A 25,278-nucleotide genomic window follows, 5' to 3' on the forward strand; every position below is an offset into this window, starting at 1 on the left:
AATGAACTAAACATAATTTATTTTTTGAACTACTCATGTTGGGTTTTCCTATCTTGGCCTGCCTTGGCCTTTCATCTGGAGGTCCTGAGTTCAAATCCCAGTCAGGCATGGCATTTTTCATATGCTACAAAAATTACATTTCATATTCTGATGCATAAGCTTCGAGTTTCTGTAGTGAATTTCATCAAGCAAAATAAAAAAAAATAATGGCAGATCAAATAGTACATTATAATTTCTCTGTTTGTTCGCCCATAAAGAACAAAAACAGTTTTTGAGTGTCTCCCTTCTGGAGGACTGAACAACAACTTTAAGATTTTAAAATTATGTCCAACTGAGAAGGTTTCCATGAGTAGTTTCTCTCAAACATCTATTCGTAAATCCTCCCAGACAAGGAGATTATACAAGTAATTTTTATTATACACAAAATATTTCTTTCTTACCGAAGAAAAGTACCCTGATTTAAAAACATATTTTTTTCAAACAAATAAAAAAAAAGAGTTCTTTACACTTTTTTATTTTTATATACTGTGAGGCCTGCTTGTGTGTCATAATTTGATCTGTTACATCCAATCGCATTAAAAATTCCATTTTGCAACTAAACCTCCTACCTAGGGTTACATAAAAATTCTGTAGCTGTTTCTTTTGTTTCCCAGCTATAGATATAGCTATATTATTATAGCTATAGATATAGCCGATTGTGCTAGCTATAGCTAACACAATCTTCCTTCTATCGCACAAAAGAAGAATGAGAGGAAAAAATTCTTAAACTTTTCTGATTTTAAATGTGTTAGTTTATCTTTATTGCTCACCCAAAGTCATGATATACTGCGCTATCATCATTCATAAGAAAAATTTGTTCTTTAGCAAAAGATCAAGTTTTGGCGACATCATTGTTCTGGAAGGATAAAATTATAAAGCGTTAACATAATTTTTGGGATTTATTGTTTTCAGGCCTTCTAAATTACAAAAAACTTCTTGGTAGAACTATGTAATTCTTTTTAAAACTTCATACACCACCTCCCTAAGTAGAGTTAAATTTATGTATTTAATTTTACCTTTCATTTTAAATGGTTGAGAAAAAGGCCCTGAATTTTTATGTTACAAAGCCTGAATCTACCATCAATAAAGTTTTGGGGGCTGCAAACCCAATGGTTGGACCCTCATTTTGTAATTTAATTGTTCCATTTCATCCATTGTTATAAAATGATATGAATTCTGCAATTTTTTTCTTAATAAAAAAATCCTTCATGGTAGATTGAAAATCCTTAAGTATGGAAGCAGTGCGATTAAGTTGATGGTTCTGTTATTTTCAAGAAACGATAACCAAAACAATCTCTACTACTTTTCTCTCCAGTGCCTTAATCTAAATATCAAAAATATGTCTGCAGGGACTTTACTTGGCCTCCCAGGAACTAGTGAAAGTTTTCAGTGATATAAGGATAAATAAAAGAAATTAAACTCAATAGTCACTTATGATTTCAGTAGCTGATATGACTTAAAAGTATGTAAAGAAAAGAAATATGAAGAAATTCAAGAATGAATAAATGCCATCATTGAACGTATAGCTATGAAAAGGACATTAACTGCTATACGGATCAAAAATATTATCACAGAAATGCAAACCGATGGTGATTATTTTTGTTGAAAATTTGGATTTCTCATAAGTAACAGCAAATTGGCAAACATTAACATTTGAATTTCATGTATCATCAAAATCACAGATTGATATAAAAGTATGAAGAACAAAGGACAAAAATGTTGAATGCAAGGAATCTATCTCGGAATATAATTTTATAATATTGTGATTCTCAAGTCAGTTCACTGTCGACCTAGAACAGTAAACAATGAACAGGAAGCAATTTGCAAGAACAATGAAAAAAGAAATTATACAAAAAATAAAATTAAAAAAAAAATAATATGAGGTCTGTTCAGAAAACAACTAAACATTTTTAATTGCGCGCCCGGGAGTAAAATTGTGTTCCACATAACCTCCTCTGTAACCACATTTCTTGGATTGTTGTTCAGGAGCAATGATGCAACTTAAAATTTTGCATGAAACTGGGGAAAACATTTACAGAAACATTTCAACTTCTTAATCGTCTCGATTCTCTGGATTGTATGCAATGTTATGAATGTTTTTCACGATTTAAAAGTGGTCATCAGTCAATTGAAGATGACCCTTGACCAGGAAGAACTCTGACTTCAACTGAAGACACCCACATTCAGAAAATCGATGATCTGGTGCAATGCAATCGCTTACTGACTGACAGAGAACTTACAGAAGAGATTAACATCTCAACTGGATCATGCTATGACATTTTGACTGCAAAATTGAACATGCATAGAGCTGCAACAAAGTTTGTTCCTTGTTTGATGACTAAACAGTAGAAAGAACATCGATTGGATGTTTGTCGACAAATTCTTGAACAAGTCATTGTTGAAACATTCACACAAAAGTTCAATCATTAAAAAATGATCGCATTACAAAAATCGCTACTAACACTTAAACACATTGCACTCAAACAACAATAACATGAAGAATAAATGAGATAAATCAAGAATCCAAGAACATGTGGTTACAGAGAAGGTTACTCAGAACACAATGTTGCCAACTGCATGTCACTAAATATGTCCATTAGTGTGTAATTAAAAATGTTTGGTTATTTTCTGAATGGATCTCCTAGTATTAAAACGTGAGATAACAAAAAGAAAATTCATTTTACCTGCCAGCAAGATCAACCAGATGTACTTTTGATACAGTTTCTGATGGTACATCGTTAGTAAAACCTCCTTGTGCTTGCACAAACATTAAAGTAAAAATAGCATGACTTCTGCTACTAACATCATTCATATTAGTAGATGCAGTTGTGCGTTGATTATTACCCCGTATCATTAATTCCTAGATCAACAAACAAATTTAAAAAGATTAGACAGAATAAATTAGTAATTTACTCTTAAATAACTAACAGCTATATTACAAATATTATAAAAATAATAAAGTAAATTATACTACAAAAAAGACGTAAAACTAAAGACGGTGTAAAATAATTAAGCGCAAGTGAAGTTTGCAAAATAATAAAAATCCTGAGGACAGTAGTTTCCTTTTGACTTGTTTTCATTTCATAAATATATTCAATTCCTGTTTGTAGAAAAAATAAATACAAGATATTTCTGACTTCATTCACAGTGGAAATTACAAACTGAAATAATGACTTCTTTTTTATCTAGACTACTTCAATTTTATTAGTGAGAATTCTATATCTTCCGTAGATATCTATGTAGAAAAGTTAAATTTTTAACTCTTTCAGCGGGTATTTTTTATTTGGTTATAACATTTTTTCATCCGTATTTTAACTTAAATGAATTATCCCTACTCCAAATCTGGATCATTTTTGAATGGATCTTTTCATAAAGAATCATAAAAAACAAAGATAAATTTCTTATTAAATCCGATTATAATAAAAGTAAAAAAAAATGTCAAAACTGAAATCACATCTATAAAAATAATTACGACTCTTTTAGAGTTTAACAGTAGATTACATGAAAATAACTGTCGGTTTTAAGGATCTTTTCTGACAAATCAATTAAGTAATAACGAACAAAATAATTACAGATAAAATAATATTTTATTCTGATCAATACATAATAATACATTATTCAGATCATGTCAGAAATGGATGTGCATGCTACTCCATGGAGAAATAATTACTCCAGCGTTTGCCATGATGGATCAACAGAAAAAAACTGAGATAAAACCTTGATCACAGTAGCATCATAATGTACACAATTAAGTATAAAATATTACTTAATATTTTAAGTAATAAGTATAAGTCCACATTTACTTATTTAAAATATAATTTCATAAATAATAAGAAGATACTAAATTTATAAAATAACAGCAATCACAATTCAGAAGGCATTATTTGAATGAAGATCATTTCAGCACACATTTATCATTTCCAAAATATTAATTAATTTATAACAATGGATTTTTAACAATTTCAACACAGGTGTTCCAAATTTCTACTAGCTGTCATAGCAGAGAAACCGGGATGAGATATTGTCTTTATACAAAGCGTAAACACTATTGATTAAGATTTGGCAGCTTCTTTTAAAATATCATGGCAAATAACGGTTTAAAAATAAGAAAAAACTAGTAATCAATTTCACAAGTTACACTAGTATAAATTAAGGTTTTCAAAATGAGAGCTCTAAAAATTGGCTGTTTTTCGCATTTACTCCAAAAAAAACCTCTCAAATTATCTGCCTGAAAAACTGTTAAAAGGTACTTAACAAAAACAGAACTTGAATGGCAACGTTAGACCTTTAATTTTATCGTACCCGATCAATCGCTACAGATTTTTGAAAAAAATTTAACGATCGTACACCGCATATTGTACGTGGTGATTGCCGTCGTTTGATATTAATATATTAACGGGTTCATTAATTCCAATAAATTCCTTTTTTATTTTCTATCAATAATTTGCAGTACTTAAAAAACACTGCAAACAAATTTTATACTAGAATAAAAAATTACAGCAAGATATTTAACGTTAGATATCCTAACTCTTGATGTACTATCGGCTAGAAGGAGTATACAGACTGACAATATAACATAATATTGAAACATTTTATTAAAATCTTATTGGATTTTTAAATTTGTTAGTTACCGATCGTTCTCTAGAGTTACTAAAAATTGTTACAATTTACGTATTCAATTAAGATCAAAAAGTTAATTTCTTTCGGTACATATATCATATTAATTTTACTTATAATTTAAATGACTGAAAAGAATTGAAAATAATTTTTATATTTTGCTCCATTCTGTCACTTTTGTAACAAAAAATATTTCCTATGGACACTTTCTACCAGAATAAACTATAATCATAAAAAGTTTAAGTTCAAGCTCTCCTGATTATTATTATTATTATTACTGATTACTTGAAATGTACAATCATTTCTGAACCGGGTAGCGTTATGAACTTTTGAATAGCTTTTGAAAATATTCTCCAAAAAACCGCTATATTCTATAAAATACATAGCACGGTGAATTAAGAACCTTCTTTTTTTCGTTTAAAGCCGGTTAAAAAAAAAAAAACCAAAAATGAAACAATTTAAAAAAATTTGTTAAAAATCTTTTGTTTATTTTAAATAATTAATAATTATTCTAGAAAAAATAATTTAGAGTATTCTTTGAATCCATCAGGTTATTGAGAAATAACAAATCTTATTTTTAAAATTATATTACAATTTTCAAACCGATCAAATATTTAAAATTTTCTATTTTCACTGGTTTTTTTCCTACTGCTGTTTAACTGTCGGGTAAAAAAGTTTACAATTAATCAATGATATCACTAGGAATATTTTTTATTTTTGAACGACAACATACATTGTAAGGTGTTAAATAAATATAAATTTCTTAAACCTAAAAGTTCTACGACGCTCAGAATGTTTTCAATTTTCATCTTTCGAGAAAGTTTCTTGAGATCCAGGGATAAAAGCTTATGTAAACCGAGGATAAAAAGATAATGGACAATTCTACTGAAAATAAAAAAATCTGTCCTAATAAAGCTCTAAAATTAGAAACATCAGGTACAGTTTCACAACATGCTATTACATCATTTGCGGCTGAGGAGCGTATAAGTTATCAAACTTATAATAAAACTAACATTACTGTATATTACACGCAATTCATTCGGCCGATAACGTAATTTTACATCGATAACAAACATAAATAGTTTCTTGTAAATCGAAAGAATGTATTATCATCAAAAGTTGTAGTTATATTTCCGTAGAAAAATACCAGTTCTTCCACTCGATTTAAACAAATAATAAACGGTTAAATATTTTAGGTAACAGCTTAACATTTAACAATAGAGAAAAACAAGGTGTAAGTAGCTAGTTAAACTAAATATACCTGGATATGGGCGTACTCTGATACAAGATGACGAGACAAATCCATAACGCAAGGGCCTTTAGTCGGATGTTGGCGAACTTTTAAATTATGACCGGAATCTTTGCGTAATAAATCTTTAACTTTTTCGTTGTAAATTTCCAAATAACTGACTTCAATTCTATAATTTGCACCGTGCGCCATTCTTTTAAATAGAGATTCACATATACGCGGTATAAGACCCTGATTATCCTGTTAGAAGCAAACAAATAAAGTTTTTAATTCATATATTATTAGTAAGCTACAGCACAAAACAAGTTATAAGCACATCAGTTGTCAGTACTGACAAAAACAAAAATATTATAAAAAAAAAAAATGAAAATATTTTATAAATAAAAATGAAAATATAAAATTTTATATATTTAATAATACAACTTCCCGCATGCAATTTTTTATACTCTCATTTCTTTTTTCGGAACAAAAAACGGTGAAGTACAAAACCACAGGGAACGGTCTTATATATTCATTCGAATCATTTAAATATAGGTTTCCGATAATTAGCGTACAAAACAAAATTTGTAATTCAAGACATAACTTCTTAGATAATCATCGTAGATCTACACATCTGTTTTACAGGAGTCATATTTTAATAGAAGTTATACGATTTTTATTTATAATTACATTTAACGTGTAAGGTTACAACGAAAGTCTGATCGTGAAAGGAAGATATATATCGATGTTAGAAAAATCATAAAAATGCGCAACAATTTTTTGAAACGGAAATACTTCTGTTACCGTTATTGTAAATTTATCGTTAATTTTTTTTCATTTTTCCAATAATTTTATTTACTGAGATTTAATTAAATTAACAAAAAAAAAAATATTCCAATTTAGTTAATAAAATGTAACCAAAAAACAATAAAAAATATAAAGAAATAAACTAAAATAAAAAAACCCGCTTTGTCTGTCTATAACAGTGCATCCACAAATTGCTTCAAGTACTGGTAACCGACTCAGGCAGTCATCTTCTCCATCCGCACAGTCATTTAGATAACCAGTAGGTAGCTCTTATTACCGGTAAAACCATCGATTGTTTCACTGTATTATATAACAACCAAATGTTTATAGTCAAAAAAAGCTGCATTTAACGGTACAAAGTAGCCGAACCAATCCTTTAAACAGTCTTTAAAAGAATTATGTGTTCGTCATAAATTACAAATTTTACAGCTTTTTTTTTTTTTATAACAAAGGAAAGAAAATAACCGCAACAGTTGTAGATATACCGATATGAAAGAGTCGTTATTACCAAAATGGCACTCATGTTTTGCTAAAAGAAGTATTCCATACCCGGCATATAACAATCGATAAGAGTAAAATAGTCACCTTTGCTCTTCTTCCTCTGACGGTCTAGCTGAATAGTTTATATTTCAATCGAGCACTTCTATATGTAAATAAATTTGAGGACATTTTACTTAAGGAAGACCGAGCCTGTTTTCAGATTATTCGAATAAGGCTGGTATTGTGGCGAGAGTAGTTCGGTCGTGAACATTAAACACGTACCTATCGTTAATAAATATTACTTTCACGATTACTGCCGTAGATGTTTTAAAGGCTGTGCGATTTGCAGCGACACCGGGTCCGGTTGTTGGTTGCGATATCCGTTTTAAGGTTTCTAGATCTTATTCGGTTTATTACAGTTATCGCGCGCTACTAGCATGTACGAGGTTATTTTTTTTCAAGGTCCGATCAGTCACGAAATTAAAACCATAGTGAAAATAAATAAAATTTTATTTGTAACAAGTACCAGTAGTCGCCACTCCGATTTAGACATTTGTCGTAGCGTGGTACCGACTGCCCAATACCCTCGTCATAGAACGGAGCCGCCTGTGTTTTCAGCCGTGTTTCTACGCCGGTCTGCAGCTCGATGTCTGTGCCAAAATGTTGTCCTCCTAGCCAGCGTTTCATGCGAGCAAAGAGATGAAAAACGGATGGAGCCAAGTCCGGGCTGTTTGGTGGACGATCAAACACTTCCCGACGAAAACGCTGCAGGAGCTTCTTTGTTACAGCTGCAGTGAGCGGCCGAGCATCGTCATGGAGAAAGACAACGTCTGATGACAACATCCCTCTCCGCTTATTCTGAATCGCCCTTCGTAGACGTTGAAGAATCACGCAGTATGAGGCTGCAGTGATGGTCGTGCCGCGTTCCATGAATTCCGCCAAGAGAACTCCATTCCGGTCCCAGAACAGAGTAGCCGTACGCTTTCTGTTAGAGAAGGTTCGTTTGAACTTCTTCGGTTTACCGGGAGAATGAGAATGCATCCGCCGTTTGGATTGTTCTTTTGTTTCTTCGGTTTCGAAATGGATCCGTGACTCGTCCCCTGTGACAATTTTCTTCAAAAAATCTTCTCCTTCATTGCGGTAACGCCGGAGAAACGTTAGGAAGGCGTCCATTCTCATTGTTTTGTGACGGTCGGGCAGCATCTTGGGAACCCATCTCGCACACAGTTTGCGGTACTGAAGTCTCTCACTCGCAACGGCGTAGAGAGCCGACCTTGAAATTTCAGGAAACGAATCGCTCGATACAGAAATTGTGAACCGACGACTTTCTCGAATCGGCTCATCCACTCGCTCAACGATATCATCGGTTGACACTCGCTTCCTTCCCTGGCCGCTTGCATCACGAACATCTGCACGTCCTGCGATAAAGTTCCTGCACTACTGTCGCACTTTGCTGTCACTCGTTGAAGTTTCACCGTACACATTACTTATTCGTCGATGAATTTCAGCCGCATTACACCCCTCAGCCTGAAGAAATCGAATTACCGCAAGCGCTTCACACTTGGCGGGAGATGCTATCGTTGCAGACATGTTTACGTGCTAGATGCGAGTTCTTTCTTGTTCCTGTTTAGCCTCCGGTAACTACCGTTTAGATAATTCTTCAGAGGATGAATGAGAATGATATGTATGAGTGTAAATGGAGTGTAGTCTTGTACATTCTCAGTTCGACCATTCCTGAGATGTGTGGTTAATTGAAACCCAACCACCAAAGAACACCGGTATCCACGATCTAGTATTCGAGTATCACGATCTAGATACGAGTTCAGAACTAAACGAAGTGACGCGGCGTGATTGAAGGTCATACTAGAAACGCTGCGCAACACATATGCGCAAAGGTTCATCCGATTTGCGCGGATTTTTATTTCGCTACCGATCGTACCTTGAACAAAAAATAACCCTCGTAATATCTTAGATAACGCATTCAAATCACAGTAGATTACTATTTTAATGGCTTTTACAAAAATACAGCGACGAAAGCCCGCTAAATTTAAGGGTGCTACACGCACGCCTTTCCAGGCTGGCAAGCCAGCTTATATAAAAGAAAACAACATATTGAACATTTCTTCACCGACAAAATGTTTTTATCCGTCGTAAAAATTATCTAAACAAACAGGAAATGAAGACGATAAGTTTTTTTTTTTTTATAAATACCATAATAAAATATGACGATCGACTAATAACTATTAAAATGACAGATAGCACAATAAAAATAAAATCATTCATCATTATTAAAATAACAGATTAAAATAATTTAAAAAATAAAAAAAATAAAAACTAAAATTACATAAGTAAATTTATTTTATTCATCTGTTTTAGCGGCTATAATATACAGAAAAGTTTTAAAATTATTACTTCATTACACGCTGATGTTACATAACAAAATAAATAACCAACATTTACTTTTATTGCGCTATTATAAACGACATAAATCTCAATATTATTACGGTTATAGTTAAAATATTATTTAAGAATGAACGGTATTACCTTGGAACCCATCATCGTAAAGGTTTTACCGCTTCCAGTCTGACCGTAAGCAAATACGCAGGCATTATATCCTTCAAATGCAGCATTAACAACTTCAGTCCCAAGATCGTTGAATACCTAAACATTTTTTCAAACAGATTAACAAAATAATGTTATACAAAATTACATCCGATCTACCGTATATACTTATAGTAGTTATTAATAATGAAATAGCCCTATCTTCGTACGACTGATTTTCCAGAAATAAAAATACTTTTATAAATAAGTTATGTACAGTACAATGTATATGAGTAGTAATGTTTGTACCGATGCGTCTGAGATCGTAGTAACAAAATAAAATAAAAACAACAGGCGTAGAAAATGACACCCGTAAAAAATGAACTATGTCACCTTAATAATTTTTATTACCTTCAATTTTTTTTTTTTTCATTTAATAACCCGCCCACGAGGGTCTACTAAACACGCCACACAATTTCTGGAACGGATGAGAATTTTCCTCGTAAAGACTTTTACTTATATATTTGTTTATTATCTACATATAAAGTAATTTGTTTCACCGCATTCGTACGAAACTATCGAGTGAAAAATCATCGGCGGTGACTTATTTTACAAAAATTTATTACGTAATCGTAAACAAAATGAAAATGCACTGACTGACCGTAAGGTATCGTGAAGTATTACTTTAGACAGGAACGTCTCATTCTGCGTACTCCCTTCGTACTTTATCTCTTATCCCTTCCTTCCGTATATCGGTTTTCACTAAACGTTCGACAGATCAAAAGCCGATGTCGTAAGGAATTTTGTTAATCGGCAGTCGTGGCTTGGCCTAACGACCAATCTGGTGATCGTTTCTTGCGTCTTAAAAAAAGGGCCGACCAGAGATGATCATCGGGTAAAGTCAGATCTCATAATTTATTCTATATATTTATATACAGACGGTATTAAAAGTTTTGAATAAAACTCGTTCGAGTAAGAAAGTAATACGACCGATAAAAAGAATATAGTTATTTGTTGATGTTACTGCGCTACCGGAGGAAGTTAGAATAGAATTTTTAAGAACAAGAAAATATACGTTGTTAAAAGATTAAAAAAAAAAAATCGAACGATAAATAGAGACAAAAGGAAAAGGTTAGAAGGATTCAAGGTTAAGGTAAAAACCGGGTATAACGATTAAGATTGATCCTAGTATTTTAAAAACCGTTCGGTATTTAGAGATTAGGAACGAAAGAATCTCGAATGGCTAGCGAGAAATAGTATGGAGGTGTCTCCTACCAAAACTAGGTGTTATCCTCTTCACGGGTAGACGGAGACTTCGCGGTGTGAATATTGCGATCCGTGAAGAGGATATTACTGAAGTTACTTGCACAAAATGTCTGGGGGTTGTGCTAGATAATAATCTAAAGTTTGGCAAGCATATAGAAATGGTATGCAAGAGGGCTTCGTCGACAGTAAAAGCGATCAGGGGGCTGTTTGCTGGACACACAGTACCTCGAACGTCAAGAAAGAGGCTCATCACGTCTGCGATGGTGTCGTCTGTAGTATACGCGGCATTAATATACAAAGAAACAGACAAAAACTGACAAGTATGCATCGGGCGGCGCTATTAGGTGTAGTGGCAGGTTACCGTACAATGTCGTACAACGCGTTATGCGTTTTGGCATCAGTTCCGCCAATTGATCAACAAGTCAAAGGTAGGAGGCCAAGGGCGGCTGGTCATAATAAAATTGAAGCAGAAGAGGCGGTCAGGAATGAGTGAAAGACGGTCTGGACGGAGTCATCAGTAGCAGAGTGGACCAGGGGACTAATACGTGAATTAAATAACCGGCTGGACCGGCGTCACGGTGATATGGATTACCACATTACCCGATTAATGTCTGGCCGTGGCTGTTTCAGCACCTACCTGAATACAATTGGTAAGAAGGAGTCGCTTGTTTCTGAATATTGCCAGGGCGTAGATGACGCCGAACATACGCTGTTCGAGTGCTATAGATGGGCGCAACACCGCCAACGATTAGTAGATGAACGCATTGTGACGGGAAATCTTGTGGAGTGGATGTTGGCCTCTGAAAATAACCGGAAACGGTTCGCAAACTTCGCGAGAACAGTTCTCCGTACGAAGGTGGAGGAATATCCACGCCGGGGTTATTAGAGCGCTAAGTGTAGGGAAGGATGGACAGCCCCCTCTCGGAGGACCCGTATGCTTAGGTGTACGGGTTCCTGTGAGGGGACGGGGACTGCATGGCAAAGCCTTCGCGAGGGGTTAAGTTAAGACCGAGACCCGGCCGAGGGTGTTGGTTTTCTGAGGGTGCTTGCGCCCTTGGTGCTGGCACCTTTGGTTTGAGGCAAGGCATAATGACCGATAAACCGGTTGCTGGCGGGGAGGGGGGGGACGGCATAGCCGGGCCCTGTTTATCTCGCCGGGTATTAGAGACAGGCACAAAAGATCCAGAACCGGGGGGGTTGACCTGTCGTGCCAGATGTTAAGCCGGTGGATGGGGAGATCTCCTTAGAGTCGGAAGAACACGTGTCCCTGGGCCGCGTATACTTAATTGGATGTCCGGCTCAGGGATGTAGGTATTAAAAAAAAAGGAACGAAAGAATCTAAGATAATCTCGGCGCTCGGAAAACAGAAACGACGTTCAATTTTTCCGGGTAAACAGGAACTTGCTATCGAACGCATCAAGAATCTCATTTCAAGCCTTTTGACGTGAAATTCTGAAGGATAAAGAAAGCAGTATGAGAAATACGGTTTTCGAATGATTTAAAGAGACGGGAATCGTAAAGAACGATAGAAACGAGTAAAAGACGGGTGAAAATTTTCACCGAGTGAAAAAAATACACTCGCGTGTATAACGAATAAGTAGTAGTTAACGCAGAAATTTTTTTTAAAGTAAATCAAGAAACATCGTCTTCTCAAATACGGTTTTTCTATATTCTCGGGAAACGATTTATCCGTATGCTTAGCGTTCCAAAACTAGAATAATAGAATAAGTACGTTAACGGTATAATGAACTCGAACAGAGCTCATGCGCGATCTTAAATAAATGAATATTCGTAGTTAACATTTTTTGTTTTAATTTTAGGAATAACGCCGTTTTATTTTACGGTTTATAATTTTTATAATCCTGTTTAGGTCGCTTATTTAAAAAATTTATTTATTTCATTATATTCTTAAGACGCGTGTAAATTAATAACGTAATGAATAATAAACATTTAACTTATGGACGATTATGTAAATAAGGTTAACGGCAAATAGAGATTATGCGATTATAATTCGCCGAGAAAATGAGCACCGGATAAGAAATTTCATCGTTATAATAATGCGGTATCGTATTTTACAACGTATAAAAATGAAATGTTTTTAAACGTACTCGACTACAGTATTTTTTAATACGCTTTGCCTGCGGGCCGTATGTTGACAGCCAAGATTGTCAAATTTTATAAAAACTGGAGTTTTTATAATACGGTTTTTTTTAGATTCGACAAACGGTTCACTAAACGCGTTTTGAAATTCACCGCTAAGTTTATACTTCATTTGTTAACTTACAAACCGAAAACGATAAAAAATAAACACGTCGATAGGATCTACTTCACAACTTTCACAATTTACCGATCGATTGTTATCGCACCCAAATATCTCGTCGTTTATTTATACAGGATATTACATCGCAAAAGCTTATTTACATAAACGTATAACTAGTCGATTAAAATAAAAACGATTATATTTCTATTTTATTACGTAAAATATAAAACTACAATTTTACATAGAATAAGCGTCCGTAAAAAAAACATCGTTCCTGTATTCTATAACCGAATAACTCTTTTCAAGCAAAATGTTTTTTATAGTTTTTAAAAATAATCGACCTATTTTACGACCTGGTAGCTTGTTACGCAAGAGAAATGACGAGATGAATGTTTTACGATGTTATAGCTTCAGTAAATCGTGGTTATCCTGCTATTAAAAACGGTTTTTCTGAGAAGTTTGTTTTCTTTATATTTAAATAACATACATAAACAGAGTAGCGTTAGAAGTTTGATAAATGGACTACAGGATTCTACGAACCGCATTCGTATTACGACTTTTACTATTTTAGATATTCGTTTACGGATATGAAAAATATACCCGCCCGATTGTTTGTAAAAGGCAAACCGATCTTAAAAATTCGATAAGGCAACACAGGCACTACTAAAATTTTTACAAACTTATTTGTTCGTCGTTTATTGTAATCGATTATTCATTTGTAAACCGGAAAATCTAACGGTTACTTCGGTCTGAATTACGACTGCCGATGACAGTCAAATTTTTTGTTTCGGTTTAACTCCGATTATTATAGTTTCCTATTCGTTATAAGATGTAACGTTTAATTTCATATCGGTCGAACGCTTTTAAAACCGACGTTTTTTAATCTTTCTCGAAGTACTAGCTCTAAATAGTTTGTACCGGCAAGAATACAGATGTCAACGGCAAACCGTGTGACCTTCGTTTCACAATTTTCTGTCGCTCTGTAAACTTCGAGTAAATTTCAAAATATCGTCGTAATATCATTCACGTTTATCACAAGCAAGTTTGAACCTAAAAGATACCGTTCCAGATCTCACGCTAATCCGAATTTAAAAATCGATCGATCATTATTAATCGTTCCTTCTGTTTCCTTCAGGTCGTAAAAACAGTTTATAAGAAAAGAATTACCCGATACTAAACACGAGAAGTTTAACAACAGTCAATATTCGGTGAATTCTTGTAATAAAACAATTCGTAAAACAATACATAGGTTTAAGTTTTTTTTTTTTATTTCTCCGATAATGTATCGGGGGAAAAAAACTACTGCGACGTACCCTCGACTAAAACCTTCAAAGTAGCATTACACGCTTAACTTTGGCTCGTAAATCCTCAGATCACCAGGATGCGACCGGAAGACACGATCAAGGAACCGTTAGTATAAAATATACGTTTCGGGCCAGACCTCAAACTTCTTCACAAAGAGAAAAGCTTTCACTTTTCTCCACTCTAAGAGCATACTGATATCCAACTCCAAGATGTTTTTTCATAGTGTCAACAATATATATATACAATATTTTAATTGTAAGCAGGAAAATAGAGTCCAATAGACATAACTTCATAACAAAGCTAACATTTCCATACGGCAATCGTTTCAGAGATGAAAAGAAGCAGAAAATAACCGATAAGATTTCCTGTTTAGCAACACACAAAGTATAGGGACAAAGGAAGCAATTTTAGGCCTCAGATTAATAGTAGAAGGAAGATTAAAGAAAAACAAACCAACATACTTGGCGTTTATAGACCTAGAAAAGGCTTTCGATAACGTAGACTGGAATAAAATGTTCAGCATTTTAAAAAAATTAGGGTTCAAATACAGAGATAGAAGAACAATTGCTAACATGTACAGAAACCAAACAGCAACAATAACAATTGAAGAACATAAGAAAGAAGCCCTAATAAGAAAGGGAGTCCGACAAGGATGTTCCCTATCGCCGTTACTTTTTAATCTTTACATGGAACTAGCAGTTAATGATGTTAAAGAACAATTTAGATTCGGAGTAACAGTACAAGGTGAAAAGATAAAGATGCTACGATTTGCTGATGATATAGTAATTCTAGCCGAGAGTAAAAAGGATTTAGAAGAAACAATGAACGGCATAGATGAAGTCCTACGCAAAAACTATCGCATGAAAATAAACAAGAACAAAACAAAAGTAATGAAATTTAGTAGAAATAACAAAGATGGACCGCTGAATGTGAAAATAGGAGGAGAAAAGATTACGGAGGTAGAAGAATTTTGTTATTTGGGAAGTAAAATTACTAAAGATGGACGAAGCAGGAGCGATATAAAATGCCGAATAGCACAAGCTAAACGAGCCTTCAGTAAGAAATATAATTTGTTTACATCAAAAATGAATTTAAATGTCAGGAAAAGATTTTTGAAAGCGTATGTTTGGAGTGTCGCTTTATATGGAAGTGAAACTTGGACGATCGGAGTATCTGAGAAGAAAAGATTAGAAGCTTTTGAAATGCGGTGCTATAGGAGAATGTTAAAAATCAGACGGGTGGATAAAGTGACAAATGAAGAGGTATTGCGGCAAATAGATGAAGAAAGTAGCATTTGGAAAAATATAGTTAAAAGAAGAAACAGACTTATAGGCCACATACTAAGGCATCCTGGAATAGTCCCTTTAATATTGGAAGGACAGGTAGAAGGGAAAAATTGTGTAGGCAGGCCACGTTTGGAGTATGTAAAACAAATTGTTGGGGATGTAGGATGTAGAGGGTATACTGAAATGAAACGACTAGCACTAGATAGGGAATCTTGGAGAGCTGCATCAAACCAGTCAAATGACTGAAGACAAAAAAAAAAAAAAAAAACAACATACAAGTAATAATACGGGACTTCTTTCCGCACGATCTTTCAGACTAATTCTTTCTAAAACTTTATATATACTCTTGACAGAACGGTGTAAAAGTTTTTTTCCTCCGCATTCACTTTTTTATACCCAGGTTTTATGTATTTTCATTAACACAGACACCATCAGTCGGTTAGCGTCCCAGAAGTAAGATTTATTTTTCAAAAAATTTTAAAAGTACTGAAATGAATTTGCTTTAAATTAATTACAGATTACGGGGAAAGTTTCATACTCGTACAAAAATATAAACCGGTCTAAGATATACCGTGATTTATTTGCGGAACAAATTTTAGCGACTAAACCGATGGTTGTGCAAAAAATGCAAACAAACCGGTTACAAATTAACCCGTACTAACGACATTCAAAATAAAAATAAAAATACAAAAAGAAATACGTACCTGTTCTTGTGAAACATAGTGGGGGTCTTCGCGATTAAATGACCAATAAGAATGATCGAACGTAAAATACCTGTGGTCACTCGGTCTATCTGTACCCTGAAACAAATAGAAGAAAAAACTGCGGTTAATTTAATATTCTTCCTAACTGTATACAATAATATAATAGATTACCAAATCTATTTCAAAAAATTATGACTTAAGTAAACGCTTCATCTCCCAGGCATCCTTAAATTTTTCTCATCTAATTTGAAGATTTCTAAAAACGCTTGTAGATTCAAAATCTAAATAATTTGTAATAAACAGTAAGCTAAGATCTGCTTTCAGAATACCGAGTGTTGCCCATCCAACAACATATCAACATTTTTTCCCCGGATACTTAGAGAAACGTTAACTATAATTCATTTATTTGGAGAACAAGATTAGTTTAATTTTAAAGATAGAGTTTTTTTTTTAATATATAAAAATTGTTTTGGATTATATATACTCTAGTGTAACAAGGCCGGTATAACGGACCTGAGTAACGGAATCCTGCCGATTAAGAGGAAAGTAATAGAAAATATAATAACAGGAGGAATCCAGAACGGGGCTAAAAGAGTCCGTTTTAGTAAAGGTAACAGGTCCGTTTAACAATCGTCCTTTGTACTACTGCCTGCTGATACACCTAAACAGATGTTGTTCCGTGAAAAGAGTTACCGTACTCCGCGTTAGAAATGCACGGGAATGAAAGGACTCGGCGATCGTTCTCACATTCGACTGGGGTCTGGTCCTACAGGTAAAGAAGATAGAAATATAAATACTCCGGGGAAGACCGGTTGACGATCAGTCCGCGAGGAAAGTCTGCGAAATATGAGTCTGAAAGAACGCTACGATAGAGGGTTATTATGCGAGTTTGAAGCGAGGAGTATTTTGCGAGGAGGTCAGTGAAGGAGTGAATTAAGTTCGACGCGATTACGGTGACGTCACAAGTAATTCCAATACACGAAAACAAGAAATGGATCGATAATTTACTGTTTAAGTGAAGGAGATGTACTAAATTTCATTCGTAAAACGTTAGGGTAGCTTTGTTTGTGAACAGCAAAGGTATTTGCGGTGAAAGTAGTTTATACTTGTCTTATCTATTGTACTATTGTTGTTAATACAAGACTTGTTAAGACTAACTGTCACGCTAATGTCTTTTGTCAATGGGACTGAATTATATTTAACTACCTGTAAATAAATCCTGACGATTACTTTAAATTCACTTTTACATGTAATCACTGTTTTTTAATATTATTATTATTATTGATTTGTCTTATTTTACTTATGTTTTTAAACTAATAAATTGTAATTATATAAAAATTTTCAACTGTCAATTTGTCAATATCCTGATCGATACGCGAACGCGCGACAATATATATGTATATATAATGTTTATGTGAAATTCACATTTTTTTAATATATTTATATATATAATTATCAACTTAAAAATTACATCAATAATAACCAATAATCTAAGCAGTTCCCCCCATCACAAGGTGAAATAACATTTGAGAACAGATTAAAGGTATTTTTTCGACAAATTTTACAAAAGATTTCTATCATCTTTACAAATTAAAACTATAAACAACAAATTCTCTAATTAATATAAGCGAAAACTATTAAAAATATCATCTTAATTTTTTTACTAACCTATGTCGGTAAGACAAAGGATTAAAATTAACCGAATCTGTTCAAACGAACAAGCAATGTTTTCTACAACGAAAACACACTCGTAAATATATTTTGAAGTTTCTTTTTTTTCGCAGCTCATCCTCTACTGGAATAACATAATGCCTGTGATATTTTTCGGATTTTTAATTAATTACAAATCGGTAAAAGTGTCTCTCAAAACCGGCGATCGGTCAACAAATATACCGATAAACAAAAACTATTAAACAGGATTTTCCGGGAGGTGTAGACCAAATTTAAAAGACTACTTCAGACATCAAAATTAAAAAAAAAATGCCCTATTTCACCAACATTTCCCTCTCTTCACATTTTTGTTTAAAAATTTACATCGTAAGAACAGATTGAGATATTTTAATGAAATCAGATGTACATGTATCCAATAACACTTATGAAATAAATAAGTTTGAATGGTACCACTGAAAGTTCCAAAATGGCGCCTATTTAACATTTTTAATCGATCAATAATAGTTCTGTAAATATTAGTTTTATTAAATTCCATTTTATAGATAAACTATTAAACCTTTTACTACGAAAAAAATGATACCTCGTTTGTTCAAATCATCGATAATCGACTGAAATTGTTAAAATAGAAATTACGCAGTCTAACAATTACGCGGATATTTTTATTTCCTTCACTAATCGATTAAAAAATTATTAATAATAATTCCTATTATTAGCGAGAGAAGACCGGCAAACAATTGTCAGACCGAAGAATTTTTAAGATGTACTAAAAATTTCACGCTTACCCGGCTGTTCATCAACAGATTTGAACAAATGAGGTTTCAGTTTTACAATCGACGGATTCAAATTTTAATAAAACGTAATTAAATTAAACTAAGAAATCTGAGACATAACGTTTTCAAACTTATTCATTTTTTAGAAGATGCTGTACGATACGTTTACAAAAACTTTCATTCGATATCTCAATCCATTCTGTACATTTTTATTGAAAAAATACAGAATGGCGGGCAAATGGAAAATCGGCGAAGAAGGGCATTTATCAACACGAACGTGTTTATTTGATTTTATTTTCCGAATCGGTTCTTTAAGTTTGGCCATCGATTTGTATATATATTAAAAAGATCCTGCATAATAAACGCCTCAAGCACAACGTTACTGTTTGTGTGGACAAGTTCTGCTGAAAGTATATTTTATCAACGGACCGATTTTCTTGTTATTGTAAGATTATTTGAAAATGGAATTAGATAAGCAATAAGGACGTAAATATTTCATAATTTACACCGACAGGAAACGACGAAGACAGAATTAAATCGGAGAACCTCTACTGAAGGTAAAGCTTTATCTAAATGAAGAAGGGTTAATGCGGAAACAAAAAGAGCATTTGCGTTTCCGGTTCTAAATTTAACGTACGCCGATGAGACATGAACCGCACCTAAGAAAAGTAAAAAAAATCTTTTACTATCACTCATCGAGAAAGAATCGGAGTAATAAGAGCCAAAGTTAACGATACACCAGTAATCCCGACCGAGATAAACGGGGAATACGTAGAGCGCTTACGAGGCTATCGATTACCGTAACAAATGAGGATAACCAAGAGAACAGAGGCAGAAAGGAGGTCAGAGGACGGAGAGGAGCTGGAACTGGAATGGAGGGAGACGGCGGCAATAAAATATTCAAGATAGAAATTTTTGGCAGCAGATGCCAAAATTTTGAGCCGGCCCATTTGCTCACGATTCTGATCCCTTATTTATTCTAGGAAGGAAGGTTCTGAAATTAAAAATAAAAATACGTAAATTCTTAGTAAAATGACAAAAAGAGAAGTTTTTGTTGAAAAAAAGATCGGTGGGAAAATTAATTATAGAAGAATTATCAATTTGTGCTGTACAGAGTAAAACCCTAGGTCATATTTTTCCTACAGTGTAGTTTTCTTATTACTGTATAGATAAAAGTTTTTGTTTTTGTAAGATAATAAAAGTTATCGCCTCGTGCGCAGATTTTGCCGTACTAGTATAAAACTAAAACATAATTAAAAATCAAATTTAAATTAACTAGTCAAACCGGAAGCAATACAAGTGTAAGAATGTCATAATCTATAGGCAGGTATTACCGCAACATTTGTAAAGCATTATATACAAGAATTCAAAATCGGTATGAAATTAATACGGTTTAACAATATATAAAACCATTGTACACATTTACAGTTGTGTAAATACGCACGCGCGCGACACACATACACACACACACACACACATATATATATATATATATATATATTAATATATTAATTACACAATAGGAAACAATATATTCGTTAAAATATTTTAATTACGCAACAACATGGTATAATATCCTTAAACAGCAATAAATAAGTTTCTTTAATGAGAAAAGAAACCGATTAGATATTAAATAAGTATTTTATAACATATAATCGCATAATATTTCATACACTTCTCTACTAAAAGAAGATAGGAAATAACAATTAAAAAAAAAAGAAGATTTATCTGAGGCAAAATCAGACTACCCTAAAAACAGAAACTCATCACATAGACAATTATCGATACAATCCACGGACAAGGAGCGGCTATTCTCACAACAAAATATTACCGTAAATTATGAAAAATTAAAAAAAAAAAATGAATACAGTTTTAATAAATGAGTACATCTGCAAGTTTTGTAATGATAAACTTAAAACACATTTCTTTTTTTTGAATCGCCACAGTATTTTTTATTCAAATCTGTTTATAATAATGCATTATATAGATATCGATACCGTAAGATAAACTATAAATATAAAAACACAAATTATAAGATAAAAATAAGTTGCTATCGGTTATTTAAACACAAACCCGTAAAATAATATTAAAATAAACGCATTAAACATATAAAATGACTACAATATATTTCAGAATTCACAAGGCGCTAATGAAAATTACTTTGAACATAAATATCCGCGCAACAAAATAATGCACATTCTTTTCTTAAAAAACGTAATTAATTAATGAAATGCCGCTGTAACATTATTCAAAAGGTAAATAAAATATTTATTATGAAACAGGAATAAGCGTAAAATAGTACGACGTCTGAGGGAAAGATTCTCAACGGTAGCGATATCTACAGGGAATTCATAAATGTTTTTAGGTACATTTCATAAGAAAGCTATTTATTGCAACGGGTACCGTGATTCGACTTCCGGAAAATTTCAGCATATCTTCGCGTTTCATATACCCCAGACACCAAAACCAAAAGTTTATATATATATTTCACTTTCTTGTGGACACGATAATTGCCGTAATTTTGCGTCAATCACTTTCAAACTGCTCCTTAAAAATAATTCGTCCCAAAATTTCGGTCGAGTTTGTTAACGGCCAATATCGGACCATCGGGATGGAAATGGGGGCTTTTTCGAAAAAAAATATCGCTATAACTTTCTAAAATATAGAAAGTATACGAGGTGCGACAATAAAGTAATGAGACTGATTTTTCTTTGCAAGATGTGGCAACCCCTGCAGCTTGCGTAGGCACACCATCTTTGACCTCGGTCTATAAGCTACTTCTAGTCCAAGCGACACATTGATGCAACTGCTCGGTCGTGAGTTGTGCTGTAATAAGTGAACACGTGTTTGTGTCTCTCGTCACAGAAATCAAACCGCAAAATATTGCGCAACGGTATGCCATTTCTTTTTGCGTTAAATCGGGTGAAAACGCGACGACAACTTACGGTAAGCTTCAGAAGGCTTTTGGAGAGGAGGTTACGTCAAGAGCTCAAGTTTTTCGGTGGCATAAAAGTTTTAGTGAAGGCAGAACGAATGTTGAAGATGAAGACCGCAGTGGACGACCATCAACCTCACGGACAGATGTCAACTTGACCGGGATGCGAGAAATCGTACGATCTGATCGAAGATTATCCGTGAAAATGACTGCAGAAGAACTCAACATCGATCGAGAAACGGTTCGTCTAATATTAACTGAAGATCTTGGTATGAGAAAGATTTGTGCAAAAATGGTCCCCATAAATCTCAGACAACAGCGAGAAACACGGGAAAATGTGGCAGCCGATCTGTTAGAGCAAACGGAAATCGATTCAGATTTGTTGAGCCGTGTTATCACGGGTGATAAAGGTTGGTTTTTTCAATACGATCCAGAGACAAAACGCCAAAGTTCGCAATGGTGCTCAAAGGCATCACCCAGACCAAAAAAAGCTCGCATGTCAAAGTCAAAAGTGAAATGCACGCTTTGCATTTGGAATCTTCGATTCCAAGGGAATTGTTCATAAAGAGTGGGCGCCTCCTGGACAAACAGTTAACCGATATTTCCACAAAGAAATTTTAGAAAGACTTCATAAATGAGTTCTTCGTGTCCGTTCCAACATTGCTGATAATTGGATTCTGCATCACGATAATGCGCCATCCCATACTGCTCTATCAGTACGGCAATTTTTAACCTCAAAACAAATTTTAGTACTACCACAGCCACCTTATTCACCAGATATCGCTCCGTGCAACTTTTTTCTATTTCCAAGAGTAAAAATGGCGGTCAAGGAACACCGTTTTCAAACAACACAAGATGTCCAAAAAGCTGTGACGAGGGTCTTGGAGGATATTACAGAAGATGAGTTCCAGAAATGTTACCGTCAATGGCAGAAGCGCTGGAATAAGTGTGTGAAATCAGAGGGGAACTACTTTGAAGGAGACAACACTAAACATGACTGAAACTGTAAGCAACATTTTTTTTCACATCAGTCTCATTACTTTATTGTCGCACCTCGTATATAGAATTCGTTTTAAGTTCCTACTATTCTTTGGATGAAGGCCTAAAACATATTTAAATAAAGTTTTTCGATATCACCAACCACTGGCCCAGGGGGTGAAAAAAATTGGATTTTGAAGATAACAAAAATCATACCTCCCTTAATAGGCGCAGTATCGAATCGGTTTAAAGCGGTCGTTGGTTCTCTAAACATTACCTAAAACGTTTGTCTGAAGCAATTTTTTATATGACCAATCTTTACGACAAAGGATGACCAAAATGTTGCTGGAATTGTAAGAAGATGGGGCTTGTCGTACGCTAAACATGTGAAGCTTTTTTCACATGCAACCGTTGCCGCATCGAGTAAATTTGAAGTTTTTCTTAACTTTAAGGTGGAAATCTTTTTTATCCCCTACTTAGCGCCGGTGAAATCTACTTCTACCTTCCGGCGTGCCGAAAGGGACTTTTTTTTTTAGCTTCATTCAAATCTGTAATCCATGCGACTCCTAGATACAGGAAAAGAGATCAGTTAACTTATTCGTAAGAATTAAAATTTCTTTAAATTTTTTCATAATCTATTACACCGTTTTTACTAACTCCATAATTATACTGTATAGCTAAACGGTATTCTACGCAAGGGAACTTACGCGTAAGTTAGAGAAAAATTAGATGCGTAAGATTTGAAAAATTAGACCTTCTACGCAAGGTCTAATTTTTCAAATCTTGACGTTTCATGATCCCTCTCTCCAATTTTAGCATTCAAAAACTGTGGTAAGGACGGTACCGTTTTCTGCTTGATACTTTCAACGGGATAGACCGATCTGGATAAAATTTGCGCAACGATTCCTGCATACAGGCGATTGATCCCGTTCAATTTTGCACAAAAAATGATCGAGGGAACGAGGAGATACGGATATATGGAGTTAATGAATCCCGTACATCAAATTTTGCTCCGTGTAGATCTTTTGTCGTAATTTAATGTAAGTTAGTAGTTAAGAATCTATCCGATAGCGTTTGATATTATTGGAACACCCCCGTAAAGGAGCGGGGGTACAGAACCTTTTCTTTCTTTCCTCATTTCTGGACTTGAAATAAAATTCTTGTACCGATTAAAACGTTCCGTTACATTAATATACGTATTCGGCGGTGATGAATAATAAAACTAACTTTTTTTCTTTGTCCGTTAATTATCGTTTTGCTCGTCACCTTCAAAGCCGACTAACCGATTTTTATGAAATTTTATACGGTGAATTCTGAATACGGGTCGGTGATGCCGTTTAATTTTGGTTACGATCGGTCAAGGAAATGAGAAGATACTCCTCATTCCTGCATCTCAGAGCAGATAATTTTTTGTTTGCATTCTAACCTGCTTTAACAATCCGTTTAATATTTTTCCAAAGCAGCAGTAGCAGTCAGTCAAAGGCGAAGCCCTCTCTATAGCCGCAGAATAACTTTCTCTTACGGCGCCTGTTTTACGTCGATTTAGCGATTTATTAAAATAACCTTCGAATCGATTTAATAAAACGCCTTTATTTCTTTCTCTCTCGACATTAAGCGTTTCGAATAAACGTAATTTTCAAAAATACGAGTAAGATTATAATAACTGTCGATCTGAAAGGCGGAATGAATAAATGTCCGGTTATATAAATGTTCCGGTTCGAGTCCCGGCCAGGCAAGACGTTTTTTAACGCGCTACAAAATTCATTATCGTTCATCATCGGCTATTTGTATTGCGTCAGTAAAAATAAATAATTAAACGATTAATTACAAAAGCGATCTGGTATCGACCTATTATGCGGTACGGTGTTACAGAACTCTGATATCGTAAGACTAGCCGAGCGTAAAATTATGCGATATAATAACTTAAATATAATCGAGCGCACAGTTAAATCGGACTGTACGTAGGCTGATCCGGTTAAAAATACCGAGAACATAATACAAACATGATATCTGATGTATTACCGTAAAATGCTGAAGATACAAAAAAGAGTCACGTAATTCACGTAACTTAAACGTGAAATAATGTAATATAAAACAAAACATACGTTCGTAAAACTACTTGGTAAACTATAATTCTACATCTAAATAATATTATGTTACAAAACAAATATAAAAAGGTAACTTTTACGCAAACGTTATACTAATAAAATTTATAAAAATTGTATTCGTTATAAACATACGTACCTATTAAAGTACTATAATTTCCTTAATTATCAACAAAGAAGAGAACGATTTATTAAAATGCGCATATATTAATAAATAGATTTCTATTTATTTCACAACATGAAAATACAATTATTAAAAAAAAAAAAATAGCGTCAGGAAAATACT

The 25,278-nt window shown here is 33.9% G+C and overlaps 1 protein-coding gene across 4 annotated transcripts in view; it reads right to left on the reverse strand.

Annotated features, from left to right (window-relative positions):
• Klp98A (kinesin-like protein 98A) overlaps nucleotides 1-25,278 on the reverse strand; it is a 254,634-nt gene that overhangs the window by 87,804 nt on the left and 141,552 nt on the right. For all 4 annotated transcript variants that reach the window (XM_075367558.1, XM_075367559.1, XM_075367557.1 and 1 more), the window contains 4 exons: nucleotides 16,534-16,629; nucleotides 9,716-9,832; nucleotides 5,918-6,145; nucleotides 2,724-2,899 (listed from right to left, as the gene is read on the reverse strand). In XM_075367558.1, the coding sequence (XP_075223673.1) occupies nucleotides 2,724-2,899; nucleotides 5,918-6,145; nucleotides 9,716-9,832; nucleotides 16,534-16,629 (617 nt within the window). The remainder of the gene's footprint in view (nucleotides 1-2,723; nucleotides 2,900-5,917; nucleotides 6,146-9,715; nucleotides 9,833-16,533; nucleotides 16,630-25,278) is intronic.

The sequence above is a fragment of the Lycorma delicatula genome, chromosome 5 (assembly GCF_047948215.1).
Source record: "Lycorma delicatula isolate Av1 chromosome 5, ASM4794821v1, whole genome shotgun sequence".
In the NCBI taxonomy this organism is placed as follows: Eukaryota; Metazoa; Arthropoda; class Insecta; order Hemiptera; family Fulgoridae; genus Lycorma; species Lycorma delicatula.